The following is a 23161-nucleotide window of genomic DNA, read 5'->3' on the forward strand; positions in this document are numbered from 1 at the left end:
TGTGCAGAAGTGTAGTATGAGTACACCATGGTCGGTACCCAGTAAGTATCAAGACTAACCTCAATGGAGTAGAGACAAAGTACAGTCAAGACACTCACTAGTCTAATAACCTGTGCAATATAATATACAAAATAATAGGAAATAAATAATAATAATAATAATAATAATAATAATAATAATAATAATAATAATAATAATAATAATAATAATAATAATAATAATAATAATAATAATAATAATAATAATAATAATAATAATAATAATAATAATAATAATAATAATAATAATAAGGGCAGGATAAAACAACCAGTGATATGCACAACAGACAACAAGAATACCATTAATATCACTCAACAATTAATAAACACAATTACACCCAATTAAATCAAGTCCTTCAAATAAATGTCTTTCACATATAATTCTTCCAGATAACTCTCTTTCAAATATAATTTTCTCAAATAATTATTTTTCAAATATAATTCTTTCAATAAATCTTTTCAAATATAATTTCCTCAAATAAATATCTTTCAAATACAATTCTTTCATATATTACTTTCTAAGTAAAAATCCTAACAAATAAATATTTTGAATATAATTCTTTCAATTAAAAAGTCACCATGTGACACCTCATTTCATAATCATAAAAATACGGGTCTCAGCCCATTTTCATATTTTTCGTAAACACGGGTCTCAGCCCATTTTCATATTTCCACGGCACCTCGTGCCCATAATTAAATCATCATATTTCCCCGGAACCTCGTGCCCTCATTTCATATCACAACTGCACGGACAATTCACGTACCAAATATCCTCATTATTTACTCACGGCACCTCGCACCCATATTTTATTTTATAATCCGCCTCGCAATAGCCACAAACTCTCAATTTCAACATAAAACAGATTGTTATCAATTTACCAACAACAAGACAAATTACACAAGGTATAAAAATAAACACAAAAAAATCACAACATCACATGAAAATTATCAACACCACAACCACACATCATCACATATCGTCCCTGACAATAGCCACCCTTCTCGTTCCTATTGCCACCCTTATCACTCCTATAGCCACCCTTATCGCTCCGCCCAAACAATATCAATAGCCACCCTTATCGCTCCTATAGCCACCCTTATCGCTCCGCCCAAACAATATTCCAACAAATACAACAACAGTGAAATGCCACCCTTATACCCACATAATATCAACGGTGAAATGCCACCTTTATCTCCCCAAAATAATAACTCACACAACACAATAATTTACACGGAAATTTAACACGACAATATAATAAAATTAATTCATATCACGATTTGCCCAATGGCCACAACCAAAATCCAAAGATATAACAAAATCAATTAATTTAACAACAAATAGCCCGAGGCTTCACACAATGTATATAACACCCAAAAACAATCAATAAAGATAGAAATTACTCAGCATAAAGCAAAACCTTCATTAAATACAAATTTAGATAATTATATTAACACTTATTCTTAAGCTCGCTAAAATTAATTATTTGCATAAGAAAATTCATATTGGAATTAATTACCAAGAAATATTAAACCAACAATACTCACGAAATTTCAAAAATATTTCAAGTAACAATCACATCAAATTATCATATAAAAATAAATTCAACAATAAGGATTTAAGCATGGCAAACAGATGATTTAATAATTTTCCACAATTTCCCAATTTACTACACAATAATTCCTAAGACTTTAATTCAATGAATTTTGCACGTATAAGACCAAGTACGTACTCGTCACCTCGCGTACATGGCTTTTCACATTTCACAAATGGCACATAAGACTCAATGCCTAAAGGGTAATTCCCCCACTCGAGGTTAAGCAAGACACTTACCTTTTTGAAGTTAGGCCGATATTTCAAAATAGCCTTCTTGCTTGAATTGACCTCCGGACAAATCAAATCTATCCAAATTAATTGTATAACTTCATTAAAATTCATCGGAAACAACTCCGGATAATAATACGTTGACTTAAAAATTTATTCCAAAAAAGTCAACAAAAGTCAATGCGGGGCTCGCCCCTCAGAACCCGACATAATTTTCATGAAATCCGAACACCCATTCCGATACGTGTTCAACCATACCAATTTTAATTTTACAAAAATCTTGATTTTCCTCCATTAAATCCGAATTAAATGATGGATTCAAAGACATAATCATGGAAATTAATCAAAACTGGATAAGAATCACTTACCCCAAATATCCACACAAGAATATCTCCACAAATCGCCTTCTATCGAGCTCCCAATTAGATTTTGAGTTATGAACTCAACCCCCCTTTTTTGGGACTTTTAATTCTGCCCAGATAGGTCTTCTTCGCGTTTGCGACCTCTGTCTCGTGTTCGCGAAGGCCAAAAACTTGTTGCCACAAATTCTTCTCTGCGTTCGCGTTACCAGTATCGCGTTCGCGAAGACCTGCCATGCATTTCATCACGTTCGCGATGCACTCAAGTCCTACTGCTTCGCGAAGGCTGATGACTCCAGGCCGAGTCCCCTCCTTCCTTCTACGTGTTCGCGACTGGCCCCTCGCGTTCGCGTAGGTTCTTCAGGCATACCTTCGCGTTCGTGATCCCTCTTTCACATTCGTGAAGGCCAAATCCCAGCAGCCTCAAAACTCCACTTCCCATTCGCGTGACTCTCTTCGCATTCGCGAAGAAGGAAGTCAGATACCAGATACAACAGTTCCGAAACAGCCCGAAAAGATCCGAAACCACCCCGAAACACACCGAGGCCCCCGGGACCTCAACCAAATACACCAACAAGTCCTAAAATATCATACGAACTTAGTCGAATTCTCAAATCACCTCAAACAACATCAAAACGATGAATCGCACCCCAAATCAAAATCTATGAACTTTGAACTTTCAAATTCTATAACTTGTGCCGAAACACATCAAATCAATCCGGAATAACTTCAAATTTTGCACACAAGTCATAATTGACATTATGGACCTACTCCAACTTCCGGAATCAGATTCCGACCCCGATATCAAAAAGTCCACTTCCGGTCCAATTCTCCAAAAATTCGACTTTCGCCATTTCAAACCTAAATTGGCTACAGACCTCAGATTCACAGTCCGGACACGCTCCTAAGTCCAAAATCACCCAACGGAGCTAACGGAACTGACGGAACTCTATTCCTGAGTCGTTTTCACACACTTCCGACTACGGTCAAAATCCTAAGACTTAAGCTTCCGTCTTAGGGACTAAGTGTCCCAAATCACTCCGAATCATCCGTAAATCAAACTCGACCACACACGCGGGTCATAATACATATTGCGAGACTGCTCGAGACCTTAAGTCACTGAACGGGGTGTAAATTCTTAAAACGACAAGTCGGGTCGTTACACTGAGTGACTGGAAGGACTGAGTGAAATGATACTCTTAGAGTATGCATATGATTTTATCACTGAGTTGCATCGCATTGACATGCACACATAACATACAGGCATAGAGATGTATTTTTCTCATGTTGTACAGTTTCACATCATTCATGATTTCTCACACATGTTGACAGATGGGCATAGTGATGCATTCGTTTTACATGGGTTATCTGAAAAGAAAATGAAACATCTCATTTATTATGGGAAGGATTTTTGGGGAAAAAATTATTGTTTTCAAACTTATTCCTATTTTTGTCAACTTCGGTAAACGATTTGGGTTTTCACTGATGTACTTGAAAGGAAGAGCTATTTTTAGAAATCATGATTTAGCTGAGCATTTATCTCTGAGTTACTTATTGTATTATTTCTTTACGTTGTTATGGACTGTTGTGGACTATTGGTTTTGGACCCGACCTTGGTAAAAGCTCGTCACTACTTTCAACTTAAGGTTAGGTTTGTTACTTATTGAGTACATGGGATTGGTTGTACTTATACTATACTTATGCACCTTGCGTGCAGATATTGGATGTTGATGTTGTTGTACTCGACGGGAGCTGGAATTGAAGACGTACCTGCGTTCCGGTTGTAGCTGCCTCTTGTTCATGGTAGCCTTAGATTTATAACAATCTGTTCATGTACATTTCAAACAGATGAAGTATTATTTCATACCAGTTTTGTAAATTCTATTCTTAGAAACTCATGATTTGTACTATCAGTTCTTGGGGAAATGTATTGGTTTTATCTATTTTCTTTTAATTAATTGCCTTATTAATTTCATTGGAATTGGATAATTGGTAATTGGCTTACCTAGCGGGTTGGGTTAGGTGCCATCACAACTAGTTAGATTTTGGATCGTGATAAAATATTAGGATGTCATCAACATATAAACAAATGATAACTCTGTATTCTTTTGTGGAGTAAATATATTTGTCAGCGTGATTATATATGAATCTATTTGATAGTACAACATTATCAAACCTTTCAGCCATTATTTAGGTGCTTGTTTCAAACCATATAGAGACTTTATCAACTTATATACTTTCTTCTCATTTTCTGGAAGAACAAATACTTCAGGTTGTTGCATATAAATCTCTTCACTAAAGTTTCCGTTTAAAAAGACTGTTTTAACATCCATTTGATACACATACAAGTTATATATAGAAGACAACAATAAAAGAACTCTAATGGATGTTATTCTTGCTACAGGAGCATATGTATCAAAATAATCTATGCCTTCTTTTTTAGTGAAACTTTTGCTACGAATCTTGCTTTGAAGGTTTGGATAGAACCGTCTGTATTATACTTCTTTCGAAAGAACCATTTGCAACCTATGAGTTTGATCCAATTGGAAGATCAACTAAAACCCAAGTATTGTTGGACATTATTGAATCTATTTCATCATTAATAGCCTCTTTCCAGAAGGCAGCATCTCTAGAAGCCATAACTTCTTGAAATGTCTTCGGGTCTTCTTCAACATCTAATAAGATAGGAATCGGATTACAAATATTTTTTCTATCTCCTTCAACAAGAAAGACTAGGACTGTGAAGAGATAAAATTAAAACCAAGACATTTTTCTTTTCTTATTCTTTGACGCTTTCTTGGTTCTATTTGAATATTGTCACTTTTCTTTTTTACTTGTAGTAATTTCGGAATGTGACAATCTATATGCATTATTATCACTTTCATTTGGTTCAGTCATTTCCTCATCAACAATATTATCTAAAAAATTATTTTCAACATGAATTGATTCTATTATAACATTAGATTCTAGATCCAACAATCTGTATGCAGTAAAGGAGAATGAATCAGTCTTATAAGCAAAACTAGGTAAGGCGTCTCCAGAAGCTGGTAGAAAATGTCTCCTTTCATCAAGAGAATTTAACTTGGAGAAAGTTTACCCAATTGTTCTCACACACAAAGAAAAATTACTACTCCCTCCGTTTCAATTTATGTGAACCCATTTGACTGGGCACGGAGTTTAAGAAAAGAGAGAAGACTTTTGAACTTGTGGTGTAAAATGAGGTACATATATTTTGTGTGGCTATAAATCATTGCATAAAGGTAAATTGTTTCCAAATAAGGAAAGGGGTCATTCTTTTTGGCACGGACCAAAAAGGAAATAGGTTCACATAAATATGTGAGAAGTTGTTAAAAGTGCTTCACCCCATAAATTATGTGGTAAATGTGCATTCATTAACATAGCATTAATCATATCAACTAAAGTTCTATTTTTTCTTTCAACCAAACCATTTTGATGTGGTGTATAAGGAGCACTTGTTTGATGTATCAAACCATTCTCTTTGCAAAACTTATTAAATTCAGAGGAAAAATATTCTTCACCTCTATCACTACGAAGAATCTTAATTTTATTATTCTTTTGATTTTCCACAACAGATTTATATTCCTTAAACTTTTGAAATGCTTCATATTTTGTTCTAAGCAAGTAACACATGTGAATCTAGAACAATCATCTATAAAAGTAATAAAATATCTTTTGCCTCCTCTGGTTAACTTTCCATTTAGTCCACATATATCAGAATATATTAAGTGTAACAATTCATTAAATCTTTCAATTTTAAGAAAATATTTCTTAGTCATTTTTGCTTGTATGCATATTTCACATTTTTTTCACATGATCATGCTTGCAAGAAATATAGTTGTTTTTGGACATATAATTTAACGAACCAAAATTCAAGTGTCATAATCTAGGATCCACAAAGAAGAATTAGACTCAACAATATAAGTATAAACATAATTTATTACATTAATACTAAGTTTGAACATGTTATCACAGGTATAGCCCTTTCCAACAAATAAATCATTCTTAGATACCATTACATGATCAGATTCTATGACTATCTTGAAGCCTCTCTTAGATAGGAAACTAGAAGACATCAAGTTCTTCTTCATGTCGGGAACATGGTACACATTTAGCAATGTTAGTTTTTGCCCAGAAGTGAAATTGATCTCAACACTTTCCTTTCCTGCAACATCTGCAGTTATATGATTTCCTATGAGAACCTTCTCGGGTTCCTTCACTTCTGCATAAGTCTTGAACATATTCTTCTCATAACAGACATGAACGGTGGCACCTGAATCCAACCACCAGTCTTGACTCTTAACAGCAGCAACAACCATGTTTAACTTTGTAACCATATTATATGGTACTACAGAAACCATTGCAACCAAGCCTTGTGAAAAACTTTCAACTGTGTTTGCTTTTGCTTTGGAAACATGAGTGTTTCTAAGTATTTTCGAAAATGGGCAAAGGCTAGGCATTGAGCAGGTCTTAGTTTGTAAGATCGACTTGTGATCTGTGCAAAATAAGAAACAACAGAGAAACGTGAGGGTTTCTAAGTGTTTTCAAAAGTGGGCTAAGGCTGGGCATAGGCAGGTGTAACGACCTGGCCGGTCATTTTGAATATTATAATCCTGTTCCCCTATTTACTGCTTAATTTATATCTTGCAATTAATTTATGACTTATCAAGTTAGTTGGTTCGGGTCCGGAAGGAACTCGGAGTGAAATGAGACACTTAGTCTTATAATTAAAAATTTAAGTTAGAAAAGAGGACCGGATATGGACCTATATATAAACGATCTCGGATTTGAATTTTGATGATTTTAATAGCTCTGTATGGTAATTTTGGGCTTAGGAGCATGTCCGGAATATTATTTGGAGGTCCGTAGAGGAATTAGGCTTAAAATACCGAAAGTTTAATTTTTTAGAAGTATGACCAGGGGGTTGACTTTTTTATATCGGGGTCGGAATCCTATTATGAAAATTGAAATACCTCTATTATGTCATTTATGACTTGTGTGCAAAATTTGAGATTAATCGGACGTGATTTGATAGGTTCCGGAGTCGTTTGTAGAAATTAGAAATTTCAAAGTTTATTAGACTTGAATTGAGAAGTAATTCATGGTTTTAGCATTGTTTGAGGTGATTTGAGGGTTCTTCTAAGTCCGTATGATGTTTTAGGACTTGTTGGTATATTTGGTTGAGGTCCCGAGGGGCTCGGGTAAGTTTTGGATGGTTAACGGATCATTTTTGGCCTTGGTGAGATTGCTGATATCTGCTGCTGCATTTTTCTGATTTTCTGTTTCGCGTTCGCGAAGAGTGTTTTCTGAGTGTGAGGTTTTGTTCTTCGCGTCTGCGAAGGGGAGGACGTGAACGTGAAGGTATGGTCTGTGTGTGCATCGCGAACGCGTGGTAGGTGTCGCGTTCGCGAAGAGGAGTGAGGCTATTGGCGACCCCGGGTCCTTGTTCTATGCGTTCGCGAGGTGGTGGTCGCATTCACAAAGGTCTGAGCTGGTAAAGCTTCGCGTTCGCGAGGTGGCGGTCGCATTCGCGAAGGTCTGAGCTAGTAAAGCTTCGCGTTCGCGAAGCCGTGGTCCCATTCGCGAAGGGTTAAATTTGTGGGCAATCGAGTTGTGCTTCGCCAACGCGAGGGACCTATCGCGTTCGCAAAGAAGAGAGGTCTGGATAGAGAGTTTAAGTTCTGAAAATGAGACTTCGTCACATTTTCAGTGTTTGACGGATTTGAGCTCGAGAAGAGGCGATTTTCGGGTGTTTTTCAAGGAAAATAACGGGGTAAGTGTTCTTAACTTAATATTGGTTAAATTACTCAAATCCATGGTTGTTTTTATCATTTAATTGGCGAATTAAGTTGGAAAAGTTTAAAAACCCTCTTAGTTTAAATTAAAGATTTGAGGGTCGAGTTGGGGTCAGATTTTGATAAAATTGGTATGGTTAGACTCGTGGTTGAATGGGCTTTCGGATTTTGTAAAAAAATAGCATTTTCATGGAATTAATTCGGATTTTTATGAAAAATTAGCATTTTCTTATGGAATTAATTCCAATAAATTTTATTGACTGAAACGAATTATTTGTGACTAGATTCGAGGCCCTTCGGAGGCCAATTTGCGAGGCAAAGGCATAGCAGAGTAAAGAATTTCACGCTCTGAGGTAAGTAACAGTTTTAAATCTGGTCCTGAGGGTATGAAACACCGGATTTTGTTATCATGCGATTATTTTGGAGGTGACGCACATGCTAGGTGACAGGCGTGTGGGCGTGCACCGAGGAGATTGTGACTTGGTCCGTCCCGGGAAACTCTAAAGTTGAATAATTTGTTGTTACCTATATGCTATCTATGTGTTGATAAAATTTGACTGTAAATCATGTTAGAAATGATGCTTAGGCTATGTGATAGTATTGTTGGGACCCACAAAGGTCGCGTACTTGTTGAATTGCCTGCTAAATGTTATATGTACTCAGTCTCAGTTTTTACTTGCATATTTTATCTCAGTCTCTGTTATTATTATTGATACATCATATCATTGTTGTTTGGGCTGATTTCATGATTATTGAGAGCCCGAGAGACTGGAGAGATTTATTACTAAGTGAGGTCGAGGGTTTGATTGTGAGATATTGATACTATAGCACGTGAGTTGTCCGTGCAGCACGTGAGTTGGCCGTGCTGATCCTTATATTATACTATAGCACGTGAGTTGGCCGTGCAGCACGTGAGTTGGCCGTGCAGCACGTGAGTTGACCGTGCGGATCTTTATATTATACTATAGCACGTGAGTTGGCCGTGCAGCACGTGAGTTGGTCGTGCGGATCCAGATATTTATATTATGGCACGTGAGTTGTCCATGCAGCACGTGAGTTGTCCATGCAAATTATAGCACTTGGGCTGTAGGAGCCCCTCCGGAGTCTGTACACCCCCAGTGAGCGCGGGTACCCATTAAGAGTGAGTGATGAGGGCTGGGAGCCCAGGGAGTGATGAGGGTTGGGAGCCCAGTGAGTGATTGTTGTCCTAAGAGGTTGTACTTGATTTCTATTTGTTGTTGCACTTAGTTGCTATCTGTCATTATTTTGAAATCTCTAAAAGATTGTTGATATACGGATTACATGAACAGGAACTGTATAAAAATTGATTTGACATTAAATTGCCAGATTTGATAGCATGTCTATTCTTTGCTGGAATTACTGGAAATGAACCATAACTGTATAGCTCGCTACTATCTTCAGTTCCTTATTTATTATTGTTACTTGCTGAGTTGGTTGTACTCATTCTACACCCTGCATTTCGTGTGCAGATCTAGGTGTTCCCGGACATAGCGGGTGTTAATCCTTTCGCGCGGTTGATTTTCAGGAGATTTTGAGGTAGCTGTCGTGTTCCGCAGACCTTGTCTCTCCTTCTCTATCTCTTTGTTTACCGTATTTACTCTCAGACTATTATAGATTATATTTTCCAGACTTGTATTCATATTAGATGCTCATGTACTGAGTGACACTAGGTTTTGGGAGTGGTTGTATCGGTAATTGTAAGATTTGTGGATTTTATTGAAATATTATATTTTCAAACTTAAGAGAAATTGTGGTTTATTAAAAATTTTGACTTGCCTAGTATTGAGATAGGCGCCATCACGACGGGTGAGATTTTGGATCGTGACAAGTTGGTATCAGAGCCTAGGTTATGTAGGTCTCACGAGTCATGAGTAGGTTTAGGTAGAGTCTTGCGGATCGGTACGGAGACATCTGTACTTATCTTCGAGTGGCTGCAGAATCCTTAGGAAAAATTCACTTTCTTGTATTCTGTCGTGCGAATTTGTTGATTCTGGAAACTAAATTTTTGTTATTCTATTCTCTTACAGATGGTGAGGACACGTACTACCGGATCGGATGGTCAACCACCAGTGCCACCAGTTAGGGTCACGAGAGGCCGGGGCCGTGGTAGAGGTCGAGGTGTAGCTCGTACCATAGTTGGAATAGCACTTGTAGTACCACCAGTTGTTCCAGCTCAGGAGCAGATTCCAGATATAGTTTAGCCGACAGGATCAGCTCAGGCACCAGTTGTGCCCATTGAGATTGCAGGCATTCAGGAGACTTTGGCCCAGATATTGGCAGCCTGCACTGGCCTTGCTCAGGTGGTTTCGGCTCAGGCCGCACCTGCCACTTCTCACGCTGGGAGAGGTACTCATACCCCCATTGCCCGTACTCCAGACCGGGTAGTACATGAACTTCAGATACCGGGGGCACTACCAGCCCAGCCGGTTGCAGCTGCTCAGGCCCCGGTAGTTCCTGTTATGGCAGATGATGAGCAGAGGAGACTTGAGAGATTTGAGAGGCTTCGACCTCCACCATTTAGCGGTACTGAGTCAAAGGATGCTCAGGATTTTCTGGATAGGTTTCAACGGATATTTCGAACAGCGGGTATTCTGGAAACCAGTGGGGTCTCATTCACTACTTTTCAGTTTTCTGGGTCTGCACTCAGATGGTGGGAGACTTACGAGAGACGTAGGCCTGTTGGCGCAGCACCCCTTACTTGGCATCAGTTCTCCGTGGTCTTTTTGGAGAAGTTCGTACCTCAGTCCCGCAGAGAAGAGCTGTGCAAACAGTTTGAGCAGCTTCGCTAGAGTGATATGTCCGTGACGCGGTACGAGATGAGATTTTATGAGTTGGCTCGTCAAGCAGTCTGGTTGGTTCCCACTGATAGGGAGAGGATTATGAGGTTCATTGATGGCCTCACATATCAGCTGTGTTTACTTATGACTAGGGAAAGAGTATCTGGTGCTACTTTTGATGAGGTAGTGGACATTGCTCGGCAGATAGAGATGGTTCGTAGCCAGGAATGTGGAGAGAGAGAGAGGCTAAGAGTCCTCGTGGTCCGGGTGATTACAGCGGTGTTCCTTCAGGGGGTCAGTTTCACTGTGGTAGGAGTCTTTCTTACAGACATGCTCAGACAGGTCGTCCAGCTCATCGTGGTGCATCAGCTAGCCATGGTTCTTACAGTGCTCACTCAGACCAGTCTTCATTCAGTGCACTACCAGCACAGAGTTCTCATCATGCCTCATCTGCACAGGCTTTTGCAGGTCATCCCTCGGGTTATAAGGAGTAGAAGTTCCGTCAGATGAAGGGTTGTTTCAAGTGCGGAGAATTTGGTCATTTCAAGAGAGAGTGTCCTAGGTTGCTGAGTAGGGTTTCACAGCAGAGTTCTCGACCGACGGCACCAGCACCAGCAGTTACACCACCCGCCCTACCATCTCGGGGTGGGGAGTCAGGCAGCTAGGGGTCGCCCAAGAGGGGAAGGCTGATCAGGAGGCGGGCAGGCTCGATTCTATGCTTTTCCTGCCAGGCCAGATATTGTTGCCTCAGACGCAGTGATCACAGGTATTGTTTCAGTATGCCATAGGGAGGCTTCTATATTATTTGACCCTGGTTCCACTTATTCATATGTATCATCGTATTTTGCTCATTATATGGATATGCCCTGTGAGTCCTTAGTTTCACCTGTTTGTGTATCTACACCGGTGGGCAATATTATTATTGTGGATCATGTGTATCGGTCGTGTGTAGTAACTATTGGGGAATTGGATACTAGAGTTGATCTCTTATTACTCGGTATGGTTGATTTCGATGTAATCCTGGGTATGGATTGGTTGTCTCCATATCATGCTATTCTAGACTGTCACGCAAAAATCATGACGTTGACGATGCCGGGGTTGCCAAAGGTTGAATGGAGGGGTTCTTTAGATCTTTTTCCTAGCAGGGTAATTTCTTATTTGAAGGCCCAACGTATGGTTGGAAAGGGATGCTTGTCATATTTGGCCTTTGTGAGAGATGTTGATGCAGATGCTCCTATTATTGATTCAGTATCGGTCGTGCGAGACTTTCCGGATGTATTTCCTACAGACCTGTCGGGTATGCCACCCGACAGGGATATTGATTTCGGTATTGACTTGGTGCAGGGCACTCAGCCCATTTCTATTCCTCTGTATCGTATGGCACCAGCTAAGTTAAAAGAATTAAAAGAGCAACTTCAGGAACTCCTTGAAAAGGGGTTTATTAGGCCTAGTGTGTCACCTTGGGGTGCACCGGTTCTGTTTGTGAAAAAGAAATATGGTACTATGCAGATGTGCATTGATTATAGGCAGTTGAACAAAGTTACAAAAAATAAATATCCATTGCTGCGTATTGATGATTTATTTGATCAGCTTCAGGGAGCGAAGGTGTTCTCCAAAATTGATTTGAGGTCTGGGTATCACCAATTAAAAATTCGGGATTCGGATATTCTAAAGACGGCATTCAGCACTCGTTATGGCCACTATGAATTCCTTGTGATGTCTTTTGGGCTAACCAATGCCCCAGCTGTATTTATGCATTTGATAAATAGTGTATTTCAGCCATATCTTGATTTATTTGTCGTGGTATTCATTGATGATATTCTGGTGTACTCACGTAGCTAGGAGGAGCATGCACAACACTTGGGTATTGTATTACAAAGGCTGAGAGAGGAGAAACTTTATGTCAAATTCTCTAAGTGTGAGTTCTGGCTTAGTTCGGTGGCATTCTTGGGACATATAGTGTCCACTGAATGTATTAAGGTGGATCCGAAGAAAATAGAGGCAGTTCAGAATTGGCCCAGACCATCCTCAGTTACTGAGATTCAGAGTTTTCTCGGTTTGGCCGGTTATTATCATTATTCCGTGGAGGGTTTCTCGTCTATTACATCGCCTATAACTAAATTGACCCATAAAGGTGCTCCATTCAGGTGGTCGGATGAATGTGAAGAAAGCTTTCAGAAGCTCAAGACAGCTTTGACTACAGCTCCGGTATTGGTGTTTCCTACAGGTTCGGAGTCTTATACTGTGTATTGTGATGCATCACGTATTGGTCTCGGCGCAGTGCTGATGCAAAACGGTAGGGTGATTGCCTATGCGTCCAGACAGCTAAAGGTACATAAGAAGAATTATCCAGTCCACGATCTTGAGTTAGCAGCTATTGTTCATGCCTTGAAAATTTTGCGTCATTACTTGTACGGTGTCCAGTGTGAGGTGTATACCGATCATCGGAGTCTACAACATTTGTTTAAACAGAAAGATCTTAACTTGTGGCAGCGAAGGTGGTTGGAGTTGCTTAAGGATTATGATATCACCATTCTCTATCATCCCGGAAAGGCTAATGTGGTGGCCGATGCCTTGAGTCATAAGGCAAAGAGTTTGGGCATCTGAGTATACTTACCGGTAGAAGAGAAGCCTTTAGCCTTGGAGGTTTAGGCCTTGGCTAATCAGTTTGTTAGAATGGGTATTTCCGAGCCAAATCGAGTTTTGGCATGTGTGGTTTCTCGGTCTTCTTTATATGATCGCATCAGAGAGCGCCAGTATGATGATCCACATCTGCTTGTCCTTAAGGACACCGTTCAGCACGGTGATGCCAAGGAAGTCACTATTGGATATGACGGTGTATTATGGATGCAGGGCAGGCTATGTGTACCTAATGTAGATGGTTTGCGTGAGCTGATTCTCCAGGAAGCTCACAGTTCGCAGTACTCTATTCATCCAGGCACTGCAAAGATGTATCAGGATTTGAGATAGCACTATTGGTGGAGGCAAATGAAGAAAGATATAGTTGGGTTTGTATCTCGGTGTTTAAATTGTCAACAGGTAAAGTACGAGCATCAGAGACCGGGCGGATTGCTACAGAGACTTGAAATTTCGGAGTGGAAGTGGGAGCTTATTACCATGGACTTCGTAGTTGGACTCCCACGGACTTTGAGAAAGTTTGATGATGTTTGGGTGATAGTAGATCGGTTGACCAAATCTGCGCATTTTATTCCAGCCGGTACTAATTATTCTTTGGAGCGGTTGGCTGGGATTTATATTCGCGAGATTGTTCGTTTACACAGTGTGCCGGTGTCCATTATTTTAGATCGGGGTACGCAGTTTACCTCGCAGTTTTGGAGGGTAGTGCAGTGAGAATTGGGCACACAGGTTTAGTTGAGTACAGTATTTCACCCTCAGATGGAAGGACAGTCCGAGTGCACTATTCAGATATTGGAGGATATGCTACGCACTTGTGTCATTGATTTGGGGGGTTCATGGGATCAATTTCTGCCACTCGCAGAGTTTGCTTACAATAATAGCTACCAGTCAAGCATTCAGATTGCTCCGTATGAAGCTTTATATGGGAGACGGTGTCGGTCTCCAGTGGGTTGGTTTGAGCCGGGTGAGGTTAGGCTATTGGGTACTGACTTGGTTCAGGATGCTTTAGAGAAAGTCAAAGTGATTCAGGAACGGCTTCATATGGCACAGTCTAGACAGAAGAGTTATGCCGACAGGACGGTTCGTGATGTTGTTCACATGGTTGGGGAGAAGGTTCTGCTCAAGATTTCACCCATGAAGGGTGTGTTGAGGTTCGGGAAAAGGGGCAAGTTGAGCCCTTGGTATATTGGGCCTTTTGAGATACTTAAGAAAATTAGGGAGGTGGCTTATGAACTTGCTTTGCCACCTAGTCTACTTGGTGTTCATCTAGTGTTCCATATATCCATGCTCCGAAAGTATATCGGGGATCCGTCTCACATTCTGGATTTCAGTACAGTACAGCTGGACGGTAATTTGACTTATGATGTAGAGCCGGTGGCTATTTTAGACCGGCAGGTTCGAAAGTTAAGGTCAAAGAACATAGCATCAGTGAAGGTGCAGCGGAGAGGACAGCCAGTCGGAGAAGCTACTTGGGAGACTGAGCAGGAGATGCGGAACAAATATCCACATTTATTTGAAACTCCAGGTATTATTCTAAACCCGTTCGAGGACGAATATTTGTTTAAGAGGGGGAGAATGTAACGACCCGGCCGGTCATTTTGAATATTATAACCCAGTTCCCCCATTTATTGCTCAATTTATGTCTTGCAATTGATTTATGACTTATCGGGTTAGTTGGTTCGGGTCCGGAAGGAACTCGGAGTGAAATGAGACATTTAGTCTCATAATTGAAAATTTAAGTTAGAAAAGTGGACCGGATATGGACCTATGTGTAAATGACCTCGAATTTGAATTTTGATGATTTCAATAGCTCCGTATGGTGATTTTGGGCTTAGGAGCGTGTCCGGAATATTATTTGGAGGTCCGTAGAGAAATTAGGCTTGAAATACCGAAAGTTTGATTTTTGAGAAGTATGACCGGGGGTTGACTTTTTGATATCGGGGTCGTAATCCGATTATGAAAATTGGAATACCTCTGTTATGTCATTTATGACTTATGTGAAAAATTTGAGGTCAATCGGACGTGATTTGATAGTTTCAGGAGTCGTTTGTAGAAATTAGAAATTTCAAAGTTCAATTGAGGTGTAATTCATGGTTTTAGCGTTGTTTGAGGTGATTTGAGGATTCGACTAAGTCCGTATGATGTTTTAGGACTTGTTGGTATATTTGGTTGAGGTCCCGAGGGGCTCGGGTAAGTTTTGGATGGTTAACGGATCATTTTTGGCCTTGGTGAGATTGCTGATATCTGCTGCTGCATTTTTCTGATTTTCTCTTTCGCGTTCGCGAGTGGGACCTCGCATTCGCGAAGAGTGTTTTCTGAGTGTGAGGTTTTGTTCTTCGCGTCCGTGAAGGGGAGGATGCGAACGTGAAGGTATGGTCTGTGTGTGCATCGCGAACGCGTGGGAGGTGTCGCGTTCGCGAAGAGGAGTGAGGCTATTGGGGACCCCGGGTCCTTGTTCTACGCGTTCGCGAGGTTCACGAAGGCCTGAGCTGGTAAAGCTTTACATTCGCGAAACCGTGGTCGCGTTCGCGAAGGGTAAGATTTGTAAAGCTTCGCGTTCGCTTAGCCACGGTCGCGTTCGTAAAGGGTTAAATTTGTGGGCAGTCGAGTTGTGCTTCGCGAACGCGAGGGACCTATCGCGTTCGCGAAGAAGAGAGGTCTGGACAGAGAGTTTTTGACGGATTTGAGCTCGGGAAGAGGCAATTTTCGGGAGTTTTTCAAAGAAAACAACGGGGTAAGTGTTCTTAACTCAATATTTGTTAAATTACCCGAATCCATGGTTGTTTTTATCATTTAATTGGTGGATTAAGTTGGAAAAGTTTGAAAACCCTCTTAGTTTAAATTGAAGATTTGAGGGTCGAGTTAGGGTCGGATTTTGATAAAATTGGTATGGTTAGACTCATGGTTGAATGGGCTTTCGGATTTTGTAACTTTTGTCGAGTTTCGAGACGTGGGTCCCACGGGCGATTTTTGAGCTAAAATTTGGATTTTTATGAAAAATTAGCATTTTCTTATGGAATTAACTCCAATAAATTTTATTGACTGAAACGAATTATTTGTGACTAGATTCGAGGCATTTGGAGGCCGATTTGCTAGGCAAAGGCATAGCAGGGTAAAGAATTTCACGCTCTGAGGTAAGTAACAGTTTTAAATCTGGTCCTGAGAGTATGAAACCCCGGATTTTGGTATCATGCGATTATTTTAGAAGTGACGTATATGCTAGGTGACGGGCGTGTGGGCGTGCACCGAGGAAATTGTGACTTGGTCCGTCCCGGAAAACTGTAAAGTTAAATAATTTGTTGTTACCTATATGCTCTCTATGTGTTGATAAAATTTGACTGTAAATCATGTTAGAAATGATGCTTAGGCTATGTGATAGTATTGTTAGGACCCACGGAGGTCGCGTACTTGTTGAATTGCCTGCTAAATGCTATATGTACTCAGTCTCAGTTTTTACTTGCACATTTTATCTAAGTCTCTGTTATTATTATTGATACATCATATCATTATTGTTTGGGCTGATTTAATGATTATTGAGAGCCCGAGAGACTGGAGAGATTTATGACTGAGTGAGGTCGAGGGCTTGATTGTGAGATATTGATACTATAGCACGTGAGTTGTCCGTGCAGCATGTGAGTTGGCCGTGCAGATCCTTATATTATACTATAACACGTGAGTTGGTCGTGTGGATCCTTATATTATACTATAGCACGTGAGTTGGCCGTACGGATCCAGATATTTATATTATGGCATGTGAGTTGTCCGTGCAGATTATAGCGATTGGGTGTTAGGAGCCCCTCCGGAGTCTGTACACCCCCAGTGAGCGCGGGTACCCATTGAGAGTGAGTGATGAGGGCTGGGAGCCTAGGGAGTGATGAGGGTTGAGATCCCAGTGAGTGATTGTTGTCCTAAGAGGTTGTACTTAATTTTCATTTGTTATTGCACTTAGTTGCTATTTATCATTGTTGTGAAATCTCTGAAAGATTGTTGATATATGGATTACATGAACAGGAACTGTATAAAAATTGATTTGACATTAAACTGGCATATTTGATAGCATGTCTATTCTTTGCTGGAATTACTGGAAATGAACCATAACTATGTAGCTCGTTACTATCTTCAGTTCTTTATTTATTATCGTTACTTGCTGAGTTGGTTGTACTCATACTACACCCTGCACTTCGTGTGCAGATCCAGGTGTTCCCGGACATAGCGGGTGTTGATCCTTTCGCGCGGTTGATTTTCAGGAGATTTTGAGGTAACTGCTGTGTTCCGCAGACCTTGTCTCTCCTTCTCTATCTCTTTGTTTACCGTATTTGGTCTCAGACTATTATAGACTATATTTTCCAGACTTGCATTCATATTAGATATTCATGTACTCAGTGACACCAGGTTTTGGGAGTGGTTGTATCGGTAATTGAAAGATTTGTGGATTTTATTAAAATATTATATTTTCAAACTTAAGAGAAATTATGGTTTATTAAGATTTTCGGCTTGCCTAGTATTGAGATAGGCGTCATCACGACGGGTGAGATTTTGGGTCGTGACAGCAGGTCTTAGTGTGTCAAAATCTACTTGTGATCTTGACTAAGTGGGAAACAAGATAGAAAGATGATACTTTCTGAGTGTTTCCAAAAGAGGGCTAAGGCTAGGTGAGGGCAGGTCTTAGTGAGCAAAAATCGGCTTGTGATCTTTGCAAAGTGGAAAAAATTGACCCAAATTGGCCGTGTGACGACTGGTATCAGAGCTGAGACGGAAGTACTCTGATACAACTGGTATCAGTTTATCAGAGCACTTCTGAGACTTTCCCGAGTTTTCCGGATTTTCATGGTTAAAGTTAATTCCTGCTTTCTTAAACCTGCAATCACGGATCTTGTGGCCTTTCTTTCCACAATGGTGACATTTCGAAGGATTCCTCTTTATAAATTGAGGCTTATTGGAAACTTTCAAATTTTTGTTTCCATCTTTGTTACTCCCTCCGTTTCAAATTAGATGAGATACTTTCCTTTTTAGTCTGCTCCAAAATAACACATTTCTAAATTTGAAAATAATTCAACTTTAAACTCTTCATTTTATCCATTTTACCCTTAATGAGAATCTTTTATAACCACAAAAATATCATGGCCCCACAAAGCTTTTACCCTTTAAGATTTTAAGGCCACAAGTTTCAAAAGTCTTTTTATTTTTTTTAAACTCCGTGCTAAGTCAAACTAGCTCATCTAAATTGAAACGGAGGAAGTATTATTCTGATTAACATTATTATCTGTGGAACTTGAAGGTTGGATAAAAGCATCACGAATCCAATTCTCACTTTCAATTTGAATGTGAGTTCAAAACTGTTCTACAGTCAATTTCTCAGAAGAATGCAGGATTTTCTTTCTATAGTCATTCCAAGAATAAGGCAGTTTAGAAAGTATAACACCGATTTGACGTACATCAGGAATTTTAACTTCAAGATCAGATAGTTTTGAAACTAAGATTTGCAGTTCATGAATCTGATCCATAATGGGTTGTGTATCAATCATATTTAATTCGAAGTATTGCAAAGACAGAAATTTATCAATATCTCATTTTTCGTTTTATAAGCAGTCTGTAATGCCGTCCAGATTTTCCTTGGAGACTTCAAATTTTGATACAGAGTAGTTCATCATTTTCACGTTTCTTCCTCTTTGCTTTTACATCTTCAGAATCCTCTGGAGCGAGATCTGGCAGTGCGGGCAATTGCGAATCAAGTACATAAAAGATTTTCAAAGCAGTCAGTAGGAAAATCATCTTGTCCTTCCAGCGAGTAAAATTTGATCTATCAAAACGGTCGAGTTTGATGATCTCTTTTGGATTTTCAATAGCGAACATAATGTTCTCCATAGCAGATTATCTTCTTTAAGATTGTTAAAAAAAATAATTGAAAATGAAATTGAAGAAGGCTTGAGGCGTGAGAACGACTTTCCTTAAAGATGATATTACCCGTATACAAATTGGAGAAATACAAACAATCTTCTTTAGGATACAACAAGCCAAGAATATATCTGCAAATTTTTCTATATCCACTTTCTTGGAAGTATTTCTATTTATAGAGCAATCATCGGACCTTTTCAAAAAGATATGTTCTTTCACAAACAGATACATCTGTTTATTCAAATATATTTAAAATTTAAAATTCAAATAAAAGAGATTTTAATTGTAGTATGTGTTCTACATTAAACACATAAAAGAACAAGGACTTAAAAGGCACCAAAGGTGGCCTTTCAGCACCGATATGCTTCCCAACAATGTATAATAAACTATTCTTCACGAAGTTCACTCTTGGAAAGAGAAGTAAAAACAGTGGGCAGGGTAAATTAGTGGAACGTAAATTTTCAAGAAAAGGGACAAATAAATAAATGAACAAACAGAGAAGATATTTGAAGTGGATGGCAACTCCATAACAATAATCAAAGACGGTATCTGACAAGAGGATCCTTAAGTAGAAGGCGTTCATGATAGACTCTCCATGCGTAATCCTCGAAAGAAAAAGGATTGAACATTGGACTTTCTGAATTATTCTCGCCATCATCAACTGGTGGCGCCGATTTAGGAAGCAACGGAGTGACAGTACTCTCAAGCGGAAGTGTCACTAGCAATGTCATTGATACGCTGTGGGAATTACTATTACTCTTGCCTTCCGCTATATCAGCACTAGTAGGTATTGCTCTTCCTCTCACTTTTTTCACCTTTCCATTGCTCCATACCTGCACCCATTTATCTATCTATCACTTATATGAACAACCAAAAAGAATTACATTGACCGTTTGTCAAAATTACAAAGTTCTTTCATTATGTAATTTGACAGTTAAAAGTTTTCACTAGTCACTAGCTACTAGTTAATTAAGTATTGTGCAACACGACACTGCCGAATTTTCATCTTGCAAAATTAAATGGATTAAGGTGAATGTTTAGTAGAAAATAGATGAAAATTTGTCATTTTTTTATGCTTAATTTAGCCGGTATCTCTTAATTCTCTTAATTCTTGCTGATATTAACCACAGCACAACATGTATAAAAAAACTAAAGGCTCTGCTTACTTTCCTTTTTAATTAATTGACCTTGAATAGCAATTCAAAGTCCAGGACTTAAGGTTTAGAAATATTCCTTTTTTGAATTACTTGTGCTTATAACTTCTTAGCAAAATAAAAAGGTGTCGTTACGCCCCCTTTTTTTTTCTGAAGATCTTTAGCCTAAATATCTGTCCCACGAGTTGAGAATGATGGACGTTGAATTTTCTCCCTTGAAAATAAATGCTTTCCAAATCGAAATTGGATAGATTAAGCTTTTCAATTGCAACAAGTTATAACACGATAAAAGTCTTAATTGTTAGAATTAGGTGGTCGACAGCTACTAGTTTAAATAAATTAAGAATATTCTAGGATATCATTCTCAGCAGCCCTTGTCATATTATAACAAATGCACTACTAATACATCCATGAAACACGAGTAAAACAAGATATATTAACACATTCTTGTCGATTATACTTACTAATTAAATCAATATAGATCGGATAAGGATTGTCAATAAGAGCTCAATCAGAAAACAAATGGACCAAGAATGCATATAATTTATCCAAAAAGCACCAAGTTGGGACAGAAGATGTTACATTAAGCCGGCAAACCTTACAATTAATGTCGATTTAATAGTGTTATCATATAGCAATAAGTATATTTTTCGTGTCAAATAAAACAAGAATTATAGCTCCAACTTCATATCAAAAGGACGCAATATCTAAGATATGGTAGGTTTAGTGGGGTCATTAGTTTTGGAGTTTGCCAATATCACGGCAACGTGTGGTTGGCCTGACCAAACACCCGGATATCACTCAATTTGTTTATGGAAATGAGGGTGTTTTATATGCAGGACAAAAATGGTTTCTTAAATGATAGAAAATAATTGTTTTCTGAAAAACATATAACAAAAGGGAAGAAATGTCACTCAAGATAGAAGTAGGCATCCGTTTATTGTGTGCGAATAAAATACGGTAAGGCAAAATAAGAAAGGATTTAATTAAAGAAAAAACGGAATCAGTAATACATAAAGTATATCAAACCAAGACCAACCAATATCTGAACGGAACGGGTTCAAACTTGTTTCTTTTATATATAGAGAGAGAGAGAGGCGGATCCACAAATTTTACGGGACGGGACACATTTTTCAGCTCAACCAGTGCCCCTAAATGCTTTTAATATTCAGGGTGACAATAACTTTAAATTAACCATTTTCAAGGAGTAATTAACCATTTTTTTTTTTTTTTACTCTATTATACTTGTTTCAATCTACACTTGAACATTATCTTTTTTAAAAAAAATTCAAGAATGTCACTAAAACACGATTCTTATGCTCTATAATACTTGTTAAATGTATAATATTCATACTTACCTACTTTTATAACCAATCAAATAAAAACACTTTAAACTGATATTTCGAGATAAAATATTCTTAACACTATTTAGAAAATTCATGCTTCTCTGTACCATTCCCACACTAATTAAATTATTTTAAGCTAACGCAAAATCAAAAATGGAATGTACTAATTAAAAATCTAACCTGGGCTATGTCACCAAGGGTCACCAAGACCGAGTCCACTTGAGGAGAAACGGATACCCAACCCGAATCCGCCAACATGGAGTACTTCCGACAACGTATTTGAAAACTTAACCCGATTACAAACGGGTACAACGGACTCGAGGAAAGCGGCTTATTACTTAAACCGCCCTCAGTCTCGGATATCCACATCAACGAACAGAACCGGGTTCGGTCTTCTCCGACCGGGTTCTCAAACCCTACAGCACAAGCCAACTCTTCAATCACCTGCAACCCAAGTTTCTCCATTTGGCAAGTAAACTCACGGAGAGAGGTCAACCACAACTCGGTTGAGTTTGACTCAACGGAGCACGACGAGTCGAGACATAACGACTTCCCGTTAACGTTGTCGTCGTCATCATCGTCGTCGTTATCGAATCCCAACGGCCAGTTCTTGGGGAAGTAACGTTGTTTTTCATCATGTGGGAGATTGAAAATGGATGAAGATTCGGACTCGGCTGAGGTGGCAAGCTGAGAGGAGATTGAGTGATTGGTGAGTTGGAAGTAACCGTGTTGTTTGGCAGCGGAGAGGAGGTTAGAGTGAAGAGTTGGTTTAGGGTCGGAGAGAGAGATGAGAGGTGGGGAAGTGGTGGTTAATGGCGGAGATTGGCGGCGACCGGGGAAGGAGAGAGAAAGAGTGGGTGGAATACGGTGGAGGAGACGGGAGAGAGAGTCAGCGGCTTCGGATCCGGAGGTGGAAAGGAGGCTATTAGGTTGGGTTGAAGGAGTTGGTGGAGGAGCTGTGGTGGTGCCGTAGGGAGTAGGGAGGTGATGGAGGTGGTGTTCGTGTGTAGACGACGCCATATTTTTTTATTTTTTATTTTTTTGTTGTTGATGTTTTTGGAATTTGAAGCTTTGGAGTTGTAAGGGAAGGTGGAGAAGGTGGGACTAGCTGCTGATTTATAGGAGAGCAGCTAAAATGGAAGCCAAGTGGTCTCCCGCCAACGAGGTGCGTAAACTACACGCCTCATTTCAATGGATAATTTGATTAATGATAATTTCCTTTTTCTTTTCTCTTTTTACAAAAGCCATGTCTACTACTTTACTCATAATAATCCAATTGGTTAGCTATTTTAATTATCA

General features: G+C 39.2%; 1 protein-coding gene across 1 annotated transcript; it reads right to left on the bottom strand.

The window, feature by feature from the left end:
- Positions 1–19739: 19739 nt before the first annotated feature.
- On the bottom strand, positions 19740–22961 carry LOC107792927 (gibberellin 2-beta-dioxygenase 2-like). The gene is made up of 2 exons (XM_016615193.2): positions 22043–22961; positions 19740–20195 (listed from the first exon to the last, which is right to left on the bottom strand). Exons 1-2 carry the CDS (start codon positions 22880–22882, stop codon positions 19899–19901), a joined length of 1137 nt encoding a protein of 378 aa, XP_016470679.1. The 5' UTR covers positions 22883–22961; the 3' UTR covers positions 19740–19898.
- Between the last annotated feature and the right edge of the window lie 200 nt (positions 22962–23161).

The sequence above is a fragment of the Nicotiana tabacum genome, chromosome 4 (assembly GCF_000715075.1).
Source record: "Nicotiana tabacum cultivar K326 chromosome 4, ASM71507v2, whole genome shotgun sequence".
In the NCBI taxonomy this organism is placed as follows: domain Eukaryota; kingdom Viridiplantae; phylum Streptophyta; class Magnoliopsida; order Solanales; family Solanaceae; genus Nicotiana; species Nicotiana tabacum.